At 38.8% G+C, this 17,935-nt stretch overlaps 1 protein-coding gene across 7 annotated transcripts in view; it reads left to right on the top strand.

The window, feature by feature from the left end:
- ABLIM3 (actin binding LIM protein family member 3) overlaps positions 1–17,935 on the top strand; it is a 109,593-nt gene that overhangs the window by 32,108 nt on the left and 59,550 nt on the right. For all 7 annotated transcript variants that reach the window (XR_008375166.1, XR_008375167.1, XR_008375168.1 and 4 more), the window contains one exon: positions 8,369–8,506. Coding sequence is in view for 1 of the 7 variants with exons in the window: in XM_053566155.1 (XP_053422130.1) it covers positions 8,369–8,506 (138 nt within the window). In the remaining 6 variants the exon portion in view is untranslated. The remainder of the gene's footprint in view (positions 1–8,368; positions 8,507–17,935) is intronic.

The following is a 17,935-nucleotide window of genomic DNA, read 5'->3' on the forward strand; positions in this document are numbered from 1 at the left end:
ACAGCTTCTTCATCGTCTGCCTGGGATGCTGAGCTGTTCTTCCCTATTTCCTGGTCTGTCTCTAGTTGTCTTGGATTATTATTTTTTAATCTTTTAAAAATTATTTCTTTAACCAGCCGTCTGGTGTTATGACTACTGCTGAGGGAAGTTAGATACCCATCTTAGCCCCCCAACCCCATTTCCTCCCCAGAGGTGGCCGTTCTGTTGGTGCTTCTGCTTCGTAAGCAACAGAGCTTAGTGGTAAGAGCCCAGGTTTTAGAGTCAGACTGCCTGGGTTCAGATTCTGTCTCTGCCGTTTCTTTACTGTGACCTTGGACAAGTGGCCCCAGATCTCAGGAGCTTAGTATCCTCACCTGTAAAATAAAGATAATAGTATCTTCTCTTGAGTTCTGAAAACTCAGTGAGATGACATACGTAAATTGCTGAGGACACACCATGACTTAGAGGAATCACTTTCTGTACATCATCTATCATCCGTCCAGACCTTTACTTATACATTTATGCCTCTTATTTCTTCAAGCATGGCTTACATTCCAATACCTCTCCTATGCTTCTGCACCTTGGAATGCTCACCTCCAGCCACCTACTCTAACACAAAACCTCAACATAACTTCCAACCTTTTGTGAACTCTCCCCCCTGCCCCCGACCCTTTTCCATGACCAGCCCAGATCACCATCCTGGTTTGTGCTTTTTTATTCTGTTGTCCAAGAAGAGCTGCCTCCCCGCCACACACACTGAGGAAGGCAGAAGTTGCTGTGTGAGCATGGCTGAAGGGCTTCTGTCCTGCCCTCTGAGCCTCCGCTTTCTGATCTGTTAAGTAAAACCATTGGATGAGTTCTGTCATTCTTTTATTCATACAACAAGCACAAATGAATCAATGACACAATGAGATGGGCAGTTACTGTATTCCTGGCACTGCAGAGCAATGTAAACAAGAAAGACATGGTCCCTGCCCTCACAGAGCTCACAGTCCAGGTCTGTGAATAGCTTCCCAGCCCCTTCTGCTTTAAAAGTCCTATTCCAGGTATTCACTCAGGAAACTTGAGGTATTGACCCAGTGAGATGGCACCTGCATAGCTGTCAGGGGTTACTAGAAGCAACTCTTACAATCTCTCTATCTGAGTTTTCAGAGATCAAATCACTCACTTATTCCAAATAAGCACACACAACAAACACAGCAACAGTTCCCCCTGGAAACAGCAGATGTGCCCAAAATACACCGCCCCAGGATAGCATAGATCATACCCTTTCATCCCCAGAAGAGGAAACACCCAATTCACACTTTCCTGTGCAGGATATATCAAAAGCATGTCAGCCACCCACCTCTGCAACCCACACAAACCCATAAACAAAGACAGCTCCGGAGACGGGGGAGAAAGAAGAGGTTGCTTACACTGGTAAATCGTCTGCAGCCAAGGGATTTTTTTCTTGGCAGTAAGCAGGAAGGGGAAAGCAGGAAACCTTTGCTGAACTTGTTCAGAAATGGATTTGAGAAATGTTTGCGCAGAGCTCAGTGGCTAACGGGTAGGAGTTATTTAGAAAGAATTCCTGTGTTGCATAAGGGGAGGAGTCGTAGCTTCAGATCCTTTAATATTAATTATTATTTATCAAGCTCAAGCAAAGTGCTGAGCACTTTTATATAATTTAAGTATACTCACAAGTGACTTAAGTTATTCTCACTCTAAAGACAAGGAAACAGAAGGCTGGAGGTCATGTGACTTGCTCAAGGTCTCACAGCCAGCGAGTGATGGGGCCTGCCTCTAGCATCCATTCCTCACCTTTCCCAATGTGGGGAACCAGGAGAGACAGTCATGGGAACAGGATGGGTGCCTCAGCTCTGACTCAACTCTAAAATCAAACCCAAGTTGCCTGCCCTGAAGTACAAAATCCTCTCATGTACAGGCCCTGCCTTAGCCTTTCAGGAGGCTGCTTTCTACCTGTGAAATGCTTGGATCCCTCCTTGGGTCTTCCTCAGTATTTAGCAGATATCGTGAACACACTCTGAGTGCTCTGGGCTCTATTTGAAAAGCAGCAGTGTGAAAGCTGCTGCACGCTTCACCCACTCGTGGGTGCCATTGCTGTGGGCCCCGGGCTGTTGCAGCTCATTGCTGAACTGTTGATTCCCTGCTGGGTGTTTCACCTTTCAATCGGGAGCTCCACTGTGTTTATTACACTTCTAACCAATTATTCACAGTTGTTGTGCTGTCTTCAAGTCAGTTTTGTCACTCTTTTAATTATTCTCCAGCATAGCCCAGGTGCTCCTACCTCTCAAAGACCATTTTAAAGACACTCTATTAAAATGTGGGAAAATTTTTATTTGCAAGGTCAAGTGCAGGCAACACATCAATAAAACGAACATAACTTAGGTCATATTGCTTATCAGAGAGGAATCATGCCATTATCCGTTTTTAAAAGAAACTAATAAATCTGATAACATAAAATATAGGCTAATTTAAAAGTAGGACCAGTTAATGGGGAGGAGAAAGTGTGGAGAGAGAAAAAGAATCACAAAAGAGGACATGTAAAGACAGAAACATTTCTTTTTAATTAGAGGGACCCTTAGAAGTCATTTTGTCCAGTCTCCTCAGTGACTACAGGGGGACTTAGGGCCAGAAAAGTTGGATGTTTTGTCCAGCATTAGACTACTAGGTAACAGCAGAGAGAGGATTGGAACCCAGATTACCCCCAATCACCCAGAAACAAAGAATAAGACCCAGAGAGAAAGGAAAAGTCAGGGGGAAGAACGGGATGCTGAATTAATTTGCCAGTAGGTTCAATTCATGAGCTCCCTGTTAACTGACAAGGAGATTGGTCAAGCCTTCCCTTCCAATGTGTTGTTTTGCTCCAACTTTAAATTATCTCTGTAGCATTTGGGAATAAGAACTTTACTTATAAATTTAGTTATGGAGTTAAGACATATTTTTCTCATAAAACTCTAAATATTTGATATGTGTATAAAAGAGGGCCCTTAATTTTTAATCTCAAAGGCATTGGCTAGCTAATTTGTCTTAAACAATTATACTGACAATTATTACTAACTGATTATCTTACCTTTATTCTTGGAAAGATTAGGATTGTTCAGTCTTTCAATATCTGAAAACTTGTAATTTCTTTAAAAAATCAGTATTTATTTCACAGCTCAGAATCTTTTGTATGAGATCCAATTCAGGATGGGTGAATGTGTGTGTCATTGGTTCTGATGGCAAATTGTTTTCTTTTAAGTATAACTTTAAAACTCTCCAAGGATAAAAATGAATCATTTTGGTCTGAAGCAGTATTCCTGAACTAATTTGTACATGTTATTTTTATATGACTAGATTCAACCAGGCTTAATTTATTTCTTTTTTTTTAATTTATTTATTTATTTTTATTAAACCATAGCTGTGTACATTAGTATGATCGTGGGGCACCATACACTTGGTTCATAGATCGTTTGACACATTTTCATCACATTAGTTAACATAGCTTTTGTAGCATTTTCTTAGTTATTTTGCTAAGACCTTTACATTCCACATTTACTAGGATTCACATATACCCTTGTAAGATGCACCGCAGGTGTAATCCCATTAATCTTAATTTATTTCCATTTTTTAAATAATCAGGCTACACTAGCAAGTATGATAGCCACTAGCCACATGTAACTATTTAAATGTAAGTTTATATTAATTTAAATAAAATTAAATTAAAAAATTCAATTCCTCCGTCACACTCGCTACATCTCAAGTGCCCAATAGTGACCATTGTGTTGGGTAGTTTAGATCTTGAACATGTCCATCATCTCAGAAAGTTCTAGTGGATGGCATTGCTTAAAGTTAGTAACTGGAAAAATCTCTCTGGGTACCATTCATTGGCTAAATAACACTAAAAGAAGCCGGAGGCTTCCTACATACATTTTAGAAGCCCATCACATGATCCATAGGTCTACACACGGCACCTTAACAGACTGTCTCTCAAGTGATCATAGGCTTATGGCTGGTCTCTAATGTTGTTCTCAAGGGTAGGTGGTAGGTAGTTTCTAACATACGAGGCAGTTCAAAAAGTCATGTATAAATCAATCTGGGATTCAGAAGACATGTGCACATAAGGCAAATGTTATAAATCATGTGACTGAAACTTAGAATTTTCTGAGATGAAAATTAATGGAAATAATAAGCAGCGGAGAATCAACAGTCAAGTTTTAATGATTCAGGGGAATTATAGATTATGACAAAAAATGAAACGACATCCTCCCCTGTACATACACAGAACATGGTTAAAATGATTAAGTTTCTGATTTAATTAGCCCAGGATACAAAATCTTATTGGAAACGAGGTGGGTGACTTCCAGGGCAGGGCAGGGATGCCATATCTCAACCTGGTTCCTCTTGGCCCCTGGAGTTCCCATTGGCAGTGTCTGGACAAGGGTAGGTCTTGCCACAGCAGTAAGCTCAAATCTTACTACACCACTGACCTTTTATAATCACAACTTACACGCACAACCTGGAAGGGCTCACACCAATGATACATGGATTTCTGCTTACAGGACTGTTCACAAACACCAGATATTCCTGGAGCTCTGGCCACACAGCATCACTACAGAAGCACCCTCATCCTGAGGGGACACAGCAGGGTATGGGCTGGAGGCACCATCAGTATTGCTGCCCCTGAAGGCCCATTTTCATAATCCAGTCCCCTCACTCTGATTTTATGTGTTTTGTCTGGGTGGTTCAAAAACTAAGTTCTAACTGAGAACCATGCCTACAAATCCATCTCTCCAGAAAATCAAATCAAATTAGAAAAAAATCAAGTTGCTCTTGGAAGTTAGTTATTGAACAATAACAGGTTGAATTAGATGAAGTAGATGAACATTTGTAACTCATTCAGGGATTCTGGAGGACTGTTGGAGACTTTCACGAGCTCTCATCATTGATGGGGATGACTGCTATTTGTTCTTATTTTATTTTCAGACCCACAGCTTCGTTTCTCTTGGCAATGATAGATCGCTACGCTGCTCACATAAATGGGATCTATATTTTTCTCACAAATTGGGGGCAGAGGAGGAAAGTGAAATATTTTCCAGGGGATGTTGAGCAAAAATAAGAAAAAGAAGGATAAGAGTAGGTTATCCTTCTATCCTTCTTTAGTCCTAGAGGATAGGACTAAAGAGAATGTTTATGAACATGCTGGGGAGTGAGGAGGGATTGCTCTGAGCTGTGGAGAGGATGTGGTGATTGTAATACCAGCGGACATTTGTGGAGCACTTAATGCACTTTTGAAATGTTTTGTATGTATTAACCCATCTGATGATTTAATTAATGATTTAGTTAACTAGCTAATTCATTTGAGTTTTGTCTTGAATTTAAGACAGAAAAAAAAAAAAAGAGTTGAATGGGTGCTGCCTGTGGCTCAAAGGAGTAGGGCGCTGGCCCCATATACCAGAGATGGAAGGTTCAAACCTAGCCCCAGCCAAAAACTGCAAAAAAAAAAAAAAAAAAGAGTTGAATAATGGTCATGAACTCAGTGAAAGATTGGTTGTGAGAAGGATATTCTCCAGTTAGCAAAGTTGTCAGAAGCCATAGTTTCAGAGCTAAGCAGCTCTTTACCCTCCTGGGCACTTGTGATTCAGTATACCTTAAATGAGAGAGAATCAGAAGTTATGATTTCCTGTTTCTTGTCTTTAAAAGGAGGCAGTCAGAGGACATCAAATTATGGAGATCACAGACCTCCTTGAAAATATGAACAAAGCTCGAGGATAATGTACATAATGCCAAACTTAGAAGAATTGATCCCTGGTAGATCAGATGGAATAGTCTAGGTTAAACCATAGTCTCAATAATTTTAGAGACTGTGACAGTAAAGATTTTTTCTTGCTCATGGTAGATGTTCACCGTGGCTTAGCTTGGAACTCCATTACATGACTCCTCAATCAGGGATCCAAACTGACACATTCTGCACACCATCTGGGGTATCACTCATTGCTGGGTTGCAGGAAAGGCAATATGGCAGATCACACACTGGCTCCTATGGCTTCCAATGGGAAGAAACATGCACAAGTTCCATTTGCATTTCACTGCCAAGCAAGTCACCATGTGTAATCCTCCATGTGCCTAGAAGAAAAAATTCAATTTTAGTGAGGAGACATAATCACATTGGTTAAAGAACCCCTGAAGTAGATGATCTCTAAATTCCTTTGAAGTTCAAGGCTGCTGTGAGCTCAGATTAATTTATAATATATTTATTCATAGTTTAGCCAGGACATCTATGTCTTTAAATGATAGGTACAAATTCCCCTTCAATCAGATGTCTATCTTTATAACCAGAATAGGAGTGAACTTCCTCCTAGTAAGGTAAGAGTAGAAGTTTTTAGACTATTACTTTAACTTTGAGGAAGAATCGAGGAAATGAGTAATTTTCTGCCCAGTTCCACTAGTCTCTTATGCGTAAGAGAGAAGAGCAAGTTCCTCATGAGCAAAGTTAACAGCTTGTACATATGTAGTTGGACCAGACAGTGGTTAATATCCCTTCCAACTCTGAGATTTTGTGTTCTAAGCGGGTGTCTACTACTTTGTATTATTAAATGTCAAGCGACCAGATTTTAGAATGGCCAAGGCAGACAGGTCTCTGGGAAAGGATATCTAGAAATGGAGACATGGAGATGGTCTTAGCTAGAGAACGTCAGGCCACATAGGCTGGCAGAGCTCTCAGGCATCATCAAATGCTGACGGCTGAACTGCAGATCCCAGGAACTCCAGCCTCTTCCTAAGCTCTGCCAGCCCATTTTTCTTAACTATAAACAAGTGATATTGTATCCCTCTTATGGAAAGTGCTGTTGAAAGGCAGCTTCAGGATGACTCCTGTGTCAGCTTTCTCCAGCTATAGTAGCTCCCTTCATGTCTCCTTTACAGAAAGTCTGTGCTGCTACTGACTGTCACTGGATAGATGTGAAAGCTGAGGTCCAGAGACAGGTTGTCACTTGCTTGACTCAGACCTGTCAGAGGCAGGGGCAGCCATCCCTTTCTTTGAGACCTACGACTGTAAGGCTCAAATGCCCTTTGACAAGTTTGGTGCCTCATTTTGATCAAATTCTTCTTAGTAAAGTATCTCAAGAATGGAAGAAAAAGTATCCAATGTACTCAGCCCTACTATGAAACTAATTTATGGCTTTCACATGAAAGCTATAACCCAGTTACAACCCAAGAATAGGGGGAAGGGGGAAAGGGAGGGGAGGAAGGGGGGAGGTGGGCGGAGGGAGGGTGATTGGTGGGATTACTCCTGTGGTGCATCTTACAAGGGTATATGTGAAACTTAATAAATGTAGAATGTAAATGTCTTAACACAATTAACTAAGAAAATGCCAGGAAGGCCATGTTTTTTTTTTTTTTGTAGAGACAGAGTCTCACTTTATGGCCCTCGGTAGAGTGCCGTGGCCTCACACAGCTCACAGCAACCTCCAACTCCTGGGCTTAAGCGATTCTCTTGCCTCAGCCTCCCGAGTAGCTGGGACTACAGGCGCCCGCCACAACGCCCAGCTATTTTTTGGTTGCAGTTTGGCCAGGGCCGGGTTTGAACCCGCCACCCTCGGTATATGGGGCCGGCACCCTACCGACTGAGCCACAGGCGCCGCCCCAGGAAGGCCATGTTAACCAGTGTGATGAAAATGTGTCAAACGGTCTATAAAACCAGTGTATGGTGCCCCATGATCACATTAACATACACAGCTACAATTTAATAAAAAAATTTAATAAATTTTGTTATTAAATCACCCAAGAAATGGTATTTCTGGATTGTTTATATTGAAACACTCTGCATCATCTTTTATTTTTCTTTATTCAGAAAATAGAATTTGGCCTCTATTATTGTGAGGAAAGGTTATTCTCACTCAAAATCCCCTGCCTGACCAGGCACAGTGGCTCATGTCTATAATCCTAGCACTTTGGAAGACTGAGGAAGGAGAATTGCTCGAAACCAAGAGTTCAAGATCAGCCTGGACAACATTGCAAGACCTCATCTCTAAAAAAAAAATGAAAAATGTTAGCTGGCTGTAGTGTTGCACACGGGTAGTCCCAGCTACTCAGCAGGCTGAGGTGGGAGGACCCATCACTTAAGCCCACAAGTTCGGAGCTACAGCGAGCTATGATTGCACCACTGCACTTTAGTCTGGACAGCAGAGTGAGACCCTGTCTCTAAAAAAAAAAAGAAAGAAAGAAAGAAAAACAAAACTTCTGCCAGCTTAAGATTTATGGACTCACATCTCAGCCTGATGATGACTTTGCTAATCATTTCTACCCTTTCTGCTCCTTTTTTTCAGTTCTGATTATGATAATGTATTATGGCAGAGTTTTTAAAGAATTAGAGTTTTCAGGATAGTGACCTTTCGTTCTTTTGCAGTTCCCTATCAGCAGAATCCTTACAATCCCCGGGGCAGCTCCAGCGTGATCCACTGCTACCGATGTGGAGACACCTGCAAAGGGGAAGTGGTGCGTGTGCACAACAACCACTTCCACATCCAGTGCTTCACCTGTCAAGGTAGGCAGCCCCGTTTCCCTCTCTTCTCAGATTCCAAACCTGCTCTCTGTCACTGCTAGGACAAGCCTCAGGGGCAGGAAGAACAAACACGGGCAGTTTAGGCCTACAAAGGCCCAAAGCCTCTTAGGAGATTCTCTGTTAAGCTGTGTGTAGTAAAGAGGGAGCTTAGAGTAAGGCTGTTGTTGGGATGTGAGGGAAGCAAGGGAGCCTGGTAACCCCAGAGAGGTAGGTGCTAACCCAGAAGAAATAAGGCCATCCTGCAAGTTTAACTTCAACATCTGAAAAGACTCGGGCTTCTGCCTATAAATTAATTTGAGAGTGAATGAAAGTGCAAGCTGCTTTGACAAAAATTGCTTGCCCACTTTGTCCTCCCGGTCTCCCCTCTGCCCTCATCCTCCTGGCCCACTCCGTCTCATGCTCCTGACTCCTGCTCTATGCTGGTCAGCTTGTCCCTCTGGCCTCCTCTCCACCCTCTTCCTCGTGGCTCACCTCTGCCCTTATGACTCAGTGGCTCACAGCCTGCCGTCCCCACTCCCTCTCCACGTTCTCTGCTCTCTTGTAAGACTTGCAAACTCGTGAACCTGAAAAACGGGAGAAATGATTAAACCTTTGGAACAAAAAAAAGAAATTCAGCATAGTTCTGAAATGAGTGCCTATTGTATGACAGTGTGACTCCTCAAAGCCTACATTTAACAAGGAAGAAAGAAGAGACATTTTGACTTTGGTAAAGTTTGTAATTTGGAAGCAGATAGATGCTGGGTTGCCTCTCACTGTTACAGCACCCCTAGCTACTTTATAGAATCCTACATCAGTGGAGATAAGATTTCCTAAAGTAGAAAGCTAACTCACAGCAGGAAGGAAGGAGCACTCAGCTGGGCTCAGGGCAGCACCCCTCTCCACAGTGTCCCCAACAAATACTTCTCCAGCCTCCTCCTCTTGACCCCTTTTTCCAGGCTTCCCTGTTCCACAAGCAGCCATTCTGATGCTGGATTGCCCTGTGGGTTTAGAAAATGTGTAACCCCAAATCTGTAATGCCCTGTTGGTCTTACACTTGTCCTCAACAAGTCTGAAGAATGCTTTGTGTTTGCTTTTCTCTGCAACTGCCCTTCAGATACTACAGATAGTTAGGTCTTCCCTGTGTCAAACTATATGTCATGCTCTTAAATTTGGCTTCATATGAAATGACTCCAACTGTGTCATCATCTGGTGTCTTCCCCTTTGATCCATTCTAGTGTGTCACTATCATCCTTAAAGCCCAGAACAGAGCTCAGTTCTCAAGGTCTGGCAAATAACAGAAATACTACATTCCTATTAAGGTAACTGATATTGAATTGACATCCTGAGGAGCCACTTCACACCACTGACTTACATTGAATTTAAGGTCAATTGAAACCCCCAGACCTTTTTATATCGGTAACTGCCTCAGTCTCATGCATCTGAGATTGACTTCCCTAGCTATGAAGAAACTCCTGGACTTCATTTTTCTTGATCTAACTAGACTGCACTGAACAAACAAATTACATATTCATATTCCCTAATTTGTTTATAGAAGCATAGAAGGGATATATTTTAGTTTATGTGATTTAAATTTTATATTGAGATTTGGCAAACCCCTTTGGTACAAGTTGAACTGTAAGAGTACCTGGTGAGTGACTATTTTAAAATTCTCAGAAATTCAGACAGGACAAAGGGTAAAGACAATAAAGTTACAAAGTGGTTTAGGATATAACTTTGCAATTATATTCCTAAGAGAGTTTATCAGTTACCTTTTGCTTAAGCTAAAACTTAATAGCTTAACCCAATCTTTTATCTGGCTCATGATTCTCTGGGGATGGGGGCAGTGCTTCTAGTCTGAGCTGGCTCTGCTTAGATCTACTGGCCTCCTTACAATGATATGCAGTCAGCTGGTCCGTCTACTGACAGTGATTGGCGAGCTGCTAACCTGGGCCCCTCCACATGGCTTCTCATCATCCAGCAGGCTGGCTTGGGCTCGTTCATATGGTGGTGTCAGAGCTCCAAGTGCAAGGAGAGAGTAAGCTTCAATAAGTAAGATATTTTCAAGCCACAGCTTATGTCACACTAAATAGTGACCTGCTGTCACCCAGAACAAGTCAAATGGCCAATCCAGACTCAAGGTCAGGGAGAAATAAACTTTGGCTTTTGTGAAGGGATCTGTAGCATCAGATTTCAAGGGTGTGAATGCAGAGAAAAGAGTAATTTGGCCATTTTGACAGAGAGGTTTTAGAATCTCTCTCAATGGAAATTTTAAGGAGGGAAAATAAAAGCCATTATTTTTCTGAATATTTTCAATGTCAGCTTTGCTTAAAGATAAAACAAATGAGGGGATTTGCGTTTCCAGTAATAACCAGTATAGAGATTAGTTACCCTAGATAGCCTTCTCATTTAAAGAATCTAAACTTTTTGTGAATTTCTTTTATAACTCTTTCAACATGACCTACTGTGCTGACATGAAAGGAAGTAATCTGCAGAGGTCAAAAAGAAAAGCAGAAATACTTCTGTGACTACCAATGACATATTTTATTCTGGTAGTTGATGCTAAACCTTGGAGACCTTGAACATTTTACCCTGATGCCTAAATAGATCATGGAAATGGGAGGTAAAGCCAAGAGCCTGGCCAGAGTGAGAATCTAATAGGACATCTCTATTTAAATTGAGGCTTCACCCTGAAAACATTTTGCTCTCAGTATATGATGCGTGAGAAATAAAACGGCTCTGGAGAAGGAGTCAGCAAGGAAATTTGCCTGTCCCAACTCTGCCACGGGTTAGAGGGGAATAAAACTTACATGAAAATGTCTGTCCATAATTCACCTTTTAAATGATTCATGAACTACATTCATATTATGTATTCAATATAATTTGTTTAAATAAAGTCAAGTAGAAAATTGTAAATGGTCCTCCAGAAGCAAATAATAATACTCTTTGGAGGAACTCCACTTTACTCCAAACCTCAAAGAATTCCCACAGATGATACTATTAGGAAAACGAGTAACTCACACTCAAAATCACACAAATCATCACTGAGCGAGAACCGGCAGAAACTATGAAAAATAGAATCAGAATCAGAACCTCAAAGACTTTGTATATTGGAATTCTCTGTCATTATATAACTACAAGATCAATGCATTTAAAAAATTTAGAGAAGCTAGAAAATACGAGCAAAAAACAAACAACACATTATAAGGAGTAGCACAGAAGATTTGAAAAAGAAACAAAATTTTTAGAAATAAAAATATATAGTCTTTGGAATTAAAACTCAATAGGTAAATGAAATAGCAGATTAGATGTTCCTGAAAAATTAATAAACTAGAAAATTTAACCAAAATCTGTTATACAGACACAGCTCAGAAACAAAAGAATATAAAAATACAACATTGCAGTTAGTGCTATGTTTATTAGATAAGAAAAGGATACAAATAGATTAATAATTAATAAAAAAAAGAATAGGATACAAAAAACATCCAAATTCAAAGGGAAGAAGTAAAACTATTTCTATTGTCACATGACATGATCTTGTATAGCAAATTCTAGAGAGTGCACTAAAAAACTATCAGAACCAATAAACAAGTTCATTATGGTTTTAGGATACAAGATCCATACACCAAAATCAATTGTATTTCTATACACTAGCAATAAACAATCTAAAAATAAAATTGAGAAAACAATTCCATTTACAAGACATCAAAAAATACATAGGAATAAATTTAACAAAAGATGAAAACTACAAAATATTAAAGAAGATCTAAATAAAAGAAAAGACATCTTGTCTTCATGGGACAGAAGAGTTACGATGGCAGCTCCTCAGATTAATCTACAGATTTAATGCCATCTTAGCTCAGGCTGCCATACCAAATACCATAGACTGGGTGGCTTAAACAAAATAAATGCATTTTCTCACAGTTCTGGAGACTGAGAAGTCCAAGATCAGGGAGTCAGCAAGGTTAGATGTTGGTGAGGACTCTCTCCCTGGGTTGGACATGGCTGCCATCTTGCTGTTCCTTCACATGGCAGAGAAAGAGAGAGAGGAAGAAAGAGGAAAAGAGAGGAGAGAAGTTGGACTCTTCTTTCCCACATACATAAAAACCAATTCATAATGGACCAAAGACCTAAATGTAGGAGCTGAAACTGTACAATTATTAGGAAAAAATACAAGAATAAATCTTTGTGACCTTGAGTTGAGAAAAACTTTCTTAGATGTTATGCCAAAAGCACAAGCAACAAAGGAAAAATATATAAATTAGACATCATCATAATTTAAAACTTTTGTGCTTCAAAATACTCCACCAAGAATGTGAAAAAACAACCCACAGAATGAAAGAAAATATTGGAAAATAAGCCTAATAAAACACTTGTCTCTAGGCTATGTATAGAATTTTTACAACTTAATAATAAAAAAATAACAATTTCAAAATAGGCAAAGGATCTGAATAGATATTTCTCCAGAGAAGTTATACAAATTTCCAATTAGCACAGGAAAAATTGCTCAACATTATTTGTCATCAAAGAAATGTGAATCAAACCACAATGAGATGCCATGTCATATGCAGTAGAATAGTTATGATCAAAAGACAGATCGTACACTTGTTGACATGGATGTGGTGACGCTGGAACCCTGGTGCATTGCTAGTGGAAATGCAAAAAAGTCACAGCAGCTTTGGAGAACAGTGTGGCAACTCATCAAAAGGTTAAACTTAGAGTTATCATATAATTGAGCAATTCCAAGTTCCATTCCTAGCTATATACTCAGGAGAAATGAAGGTACATGAATGTTCATGGCAGGCCAGGTGCGGCGGCTCACACCTGTAATCCTGGCACTCTGGGAGTCCAAGGTGGATGGATTGCTTGAGTGCAGATACTCAGCCTGAGCAAGACTGAGACCCTTTCTCTATGAAAAATGAAAAACTGAGGCAAGAGGATTGCTTGAGCCCAAGAGCTTGAGGTTACTGTGAGCTATGATGCCACTGCACTCCACCAAAGACAACAAAGTGAAACACTGTCTCAAAAAAAAAAAAAAATGAATGTTCATGGCAATATTATTCATAGCAGCCAGAAAGTGGGAAAACTCAATTATCCATCAACCAATGAATGAATAAATAAAATGTAGTATAACCTTACCATGGGATAATATTCGGCAATAAAAAGGAATGAAATACTAATAAATGCCTTAATGTGAATGAACCTTGAAAACATGTAGGGGAAAAAAAATCACCAAAGGTTACATATCATGTGATTCCATAAATATGAAATGTTCAGAATAGACAAATATAGACAGGCAGACAGCAGATTAGTAGTTACGTAAAGCTAGGGAGTTTGGACAGAAACAAGGAGTGATTTCTAATTGATTTGTGGTTTGTTTTGAAGGTGATGAAAATATTCAAGAATTAGATAGTGGCAATGATTGCATGTAATCATATGTCAATGCTATTTATGAACATGGATTAGAAAATCCCAGACAAAATATTAGCAAACCAATTCCAGAAAAGTATGAAAAAGATAACGTAACTGACCAAGCTGAGTTCATTCCAGGAAGGCAAAATTGGCTTAATATTAGAAAACTAGCTAATATATTTCATTATAAAGATAATAAAGAATGAAAAATATTGATTATTTTAATAGAGCAGAAAAGGTACTAGATGAACTTTAAAATTTAACACCTACTTATACCTATTTATTTTTAAAAGTAGAAGGAATTGAAGAAAGCTGTAATAACTGATAAATGATGTCTACTAAAAAATATAAAGCAAACATTTTTAATGGTAAAATGTTGAAGGAATTTCCTTTAAGATCAGGAACAAAATAAGGATGCTCACTGCAACAATTTTCTGTTGAACATTGGCCTGGACACCCTAGCCAAGGCAGTAAGATACGAAATAAGAGTTATATGGTCCTGGAAAGGAAAAAATAAATTTGTAATTATTGTGAGATGACATAATTCTGTACATATAAAACCCTAAAAGGTCTAAAAATAATTTAGTAAAATTAATAAGAAAAGAAGAAAAAGAACCATTGGTCACTTTTATAATAGATAATCCTATTTCAGAACAATTATTCTGAAACTAGTAATACAGGCAAAGAATCAAACCTTTAACCAGTCTTTTCTACAAACTATACAGTACTTAAACAAAAGCAAAGAGTTGATGAAACAAATGTTCTAAGGAAACACTCCACCTAATAAATGAGGAACTAAATAATCAAAATATTTTAATTTTGAAAACTCTAATGAAATAATGGATCTAGCAGTGGTAATCAATAGCTATTTCTGTCCATCACCACCATCCCTCAAATCATAGAAGTACACAACATCAATGTAGTATTATTATGAAAAAATAAATAAATAAATAAATAAAAGACCTAAATCTCAGTTCAGGACTCTGTACGTAACTACCATTTACAGAAAATGTAAAAGAACAAATGAATCAAAGCCATAGGGGTACAATCAGCAAAATCCAAACTGTGGAAAGTTTTGGAGGACAATGACCCAGTTTCTTTAATAAATGCAATATAAGGAGAAAATAAGAAGGAAAAAGATCCTAGAGATTAAGAGACTTAAGAGGCATACCAACCAATGTGTGGACCTGGAGGGATTCTGATTCAATTAGTCACTGAAAAGAAAATGATAATTAGGAAATTTTGGACGCACTGACCAGATGATACCTTAGTAGACATTACTTCAACAGTTTTTGTTTATTGAGATTAATTTTTCCAAAAATCCTGATTTTAAGAGATACATTCTAAAATGCTAATACCAAAAAGAAAATCAATAAGCAAGGTCATTAAGGTTATTAGATACAGAATAAATATAGAAAAAAAAACTTCTACATTTCTATTCACTATTAACAAGATACTATTTCCCTCAGCAAGAAAAAAAAAATTAATTTAGGAATAAATATTATAAAGTTGTATAAGCATTTCTGATAAAAATTATAAAATGTATAAATTTATAAAATATAAGAAAAACATATATGATCTAAGTGAAAAAATATGTTAATTCTCAGACAGAAAGAAATACCAGAAAGATAATAGTTATACCCTAGTTGAACTGTAGAGTCAAAGCAATTCTAATAAATTCTATCAGGTTTTCTATGAAAATGAAGAAATCAATTAAAATTCCATTCTTGGCAAAAAGCCAAAAATAACTAAAGCTTTCCTAAACAATAACAAAAAAAGTAAGGTGCCCTGTCCTACTAGATATCATCATTTATTATCATAAGCTATGAAAACAGTGTGATCTCAAATTAAGAATCAGTAAATGGACCACTGGAACTGAATATAGAACTAAAAACAAATCTTCACATGTATGAAAACTTTTTTGCAGATCACTGGGGAAAAGGTTAGGCTGCTTGATAAATCACTGACATGATTAATTATCTGTGTGGGAGAAAATTGGATCCCTACCGTATACCATTCCCTAACATCAGTTCTAAGTGGATTAACAGCTTTGATATGAAAGTCAACACACAGAGTTTTAGAAGACAATATAGGAGATATCTTTTTAGTATTTCAAGGCAGAAAAGAATTTGTGAAACATGACACAGAAAGTGCAAATTGCAAAGGAAACTATTGATCACTTTGACAACATAAAAACTGAGAACTTCAATTCATCAGAAAACACAAGGGTAGTAAAAACCAAGCCCCAAATGGCAGAACATATTTGTAATAAATAACCAAAAAGGATTACTTTTCATAATACATAAAGAATTTCTACAAGTCTAAAAGAAATTCTGGAAAAATCATCAGCAAGCATTTTATTAGGACAATAGAGAGACTATAAATGCCCCATAACACTTGCAAAGATTCTCAGTTTCCTTCAAAATCAGGGAAATGAAGTTTAAAACCACAAAAAGATATTTCACATCCACCATGTGGGCTAAATATGTCAGGTGTTACCAAGTATTGCTGATGATATGGATCGGTGGGAACTGCTGGTGGGAATGTAAGTAGGAAAAACTCTTTGGAAAACAGTGAGGCATTACCCCACAAATACAAGAATGTTCATAACAGTGTTTTCTTAAAAGAAAACAACTTCAAGCAGCTCAAATTTCCTTCAGCAGTGTAATGAATCGATTGTAATGTATTCAGGCAATGGAATACAGAACAGCAGTGAATATGAATGAACCTCAGGAAATGCATCGACACAGGTGAATCTCAAACGCATAGTACTCAGAATGAAGCAAGCACAGAATGAATGCAGTATGAGTCCATCAGTAGGAAGTTCAAAAACAATATATTGTTTATATATCTATCACAGGTGGTGAAACCATTGAGAAAAACCCAAAATTAGGGACAGTATGGAAAGGGGGTGCTCTGAAGGAGGGGTGAACAGGCTTCTAAGGAGCTGGTAATGTTCCATAATATTTTACCAACTTGATAGTGGGTACATGTGAGTGTATTTTATTATTATTTTTAAGCTACCTCTATGTATTTTATACATTTTCTGTATGTATAATATATTTCACAATGAAAATGTTTTAGATAATGAATTAGATCGCACTCAGGGGCCCTTCTAACTCTTTTGAGTTTGAAATTTCATAAACTCCAGCCTTATTTGAAAGGAGAAATATCAACAGAATTATGTGACAGATTCTAGGACTCTTGGGTTCTGTTAATACCCTCATTTTACAAATGAGCTCCAGGAGGTGAGTTAACTTTTGCAAAGTCACCCAGCACCTGAGCGAGAGAATAGGACCCTGAACAAAGGTCCAGAAACCCAAGGAATAGTAAGTTTTTCATTGACACCTGCTAGGGCTATGCACGATTTGCTTAAAGCAGATCTAACTTGGCATATTCTGTCCTACAATTAAACTATATCATCTGCTTTTTAAAATTGATTTATTTTGTTTGATTCACGTGTTTCCGTCACATCAATTCTATACTGTAAACCCTTTCCGTGGCCTTTCCTGTTATTTGAACACCTGGCTCTGCTCAGCCTCAGATGCATTGGCTGTGCTGGTCCAAGCTGCCTTCCATCCCTGGGTTCTCCACTGTATTTCCAGGAACCCCTGAGAGTCTTACCAACCTTTACATCCTTCCTACTAAAAACTTCCTCCTTTAACTCCTTGGGGAAAATGGAGGAACTGATTGTTCCAAGTTTTCATATGGTCTCCCGGATTTCTCTGCTGGGAGAGGTGGCTCTGGGGGTGGAGTTGGCAGGGGAGACAAAGCAGAGGAAAGAAGGGAAAAAACAGGAGCTGTTTCCAACGAGGTAGTAGGCCATGACCAACTGATTCCACAGCCATGAAGTCAATTGCTCCATCACCTGCACACACCCCAAACAGCCTGTGCTCTGGCTTTGCCTGCTCTTGAGACCAGGTATTGTTTGATTTGAAGAATTTTCATGATGCTGATGGAAGATGAACCCTTCCTCACCTCCCACCCACACCTTCACTATCTTTCCTGGGGTGGCCTCAGAGG

The sequence above is a fragment of the Nycticebus coucang genome, chromosome 17 (assembly GCF_027406575.1).
Source record: "Nycticebus coucang isolate mNycCou1 chromosome 17, mNycCou1.pri, whole genome shotgun sequence".
In the NCBI taxonomy this organism is placed as follows: domain Eukaryota; kingdom Metazoa; phylum Chordata; class Mammalia; order Primates; family Lorisidae; genus Nycticebus; species Nycticebus coucang.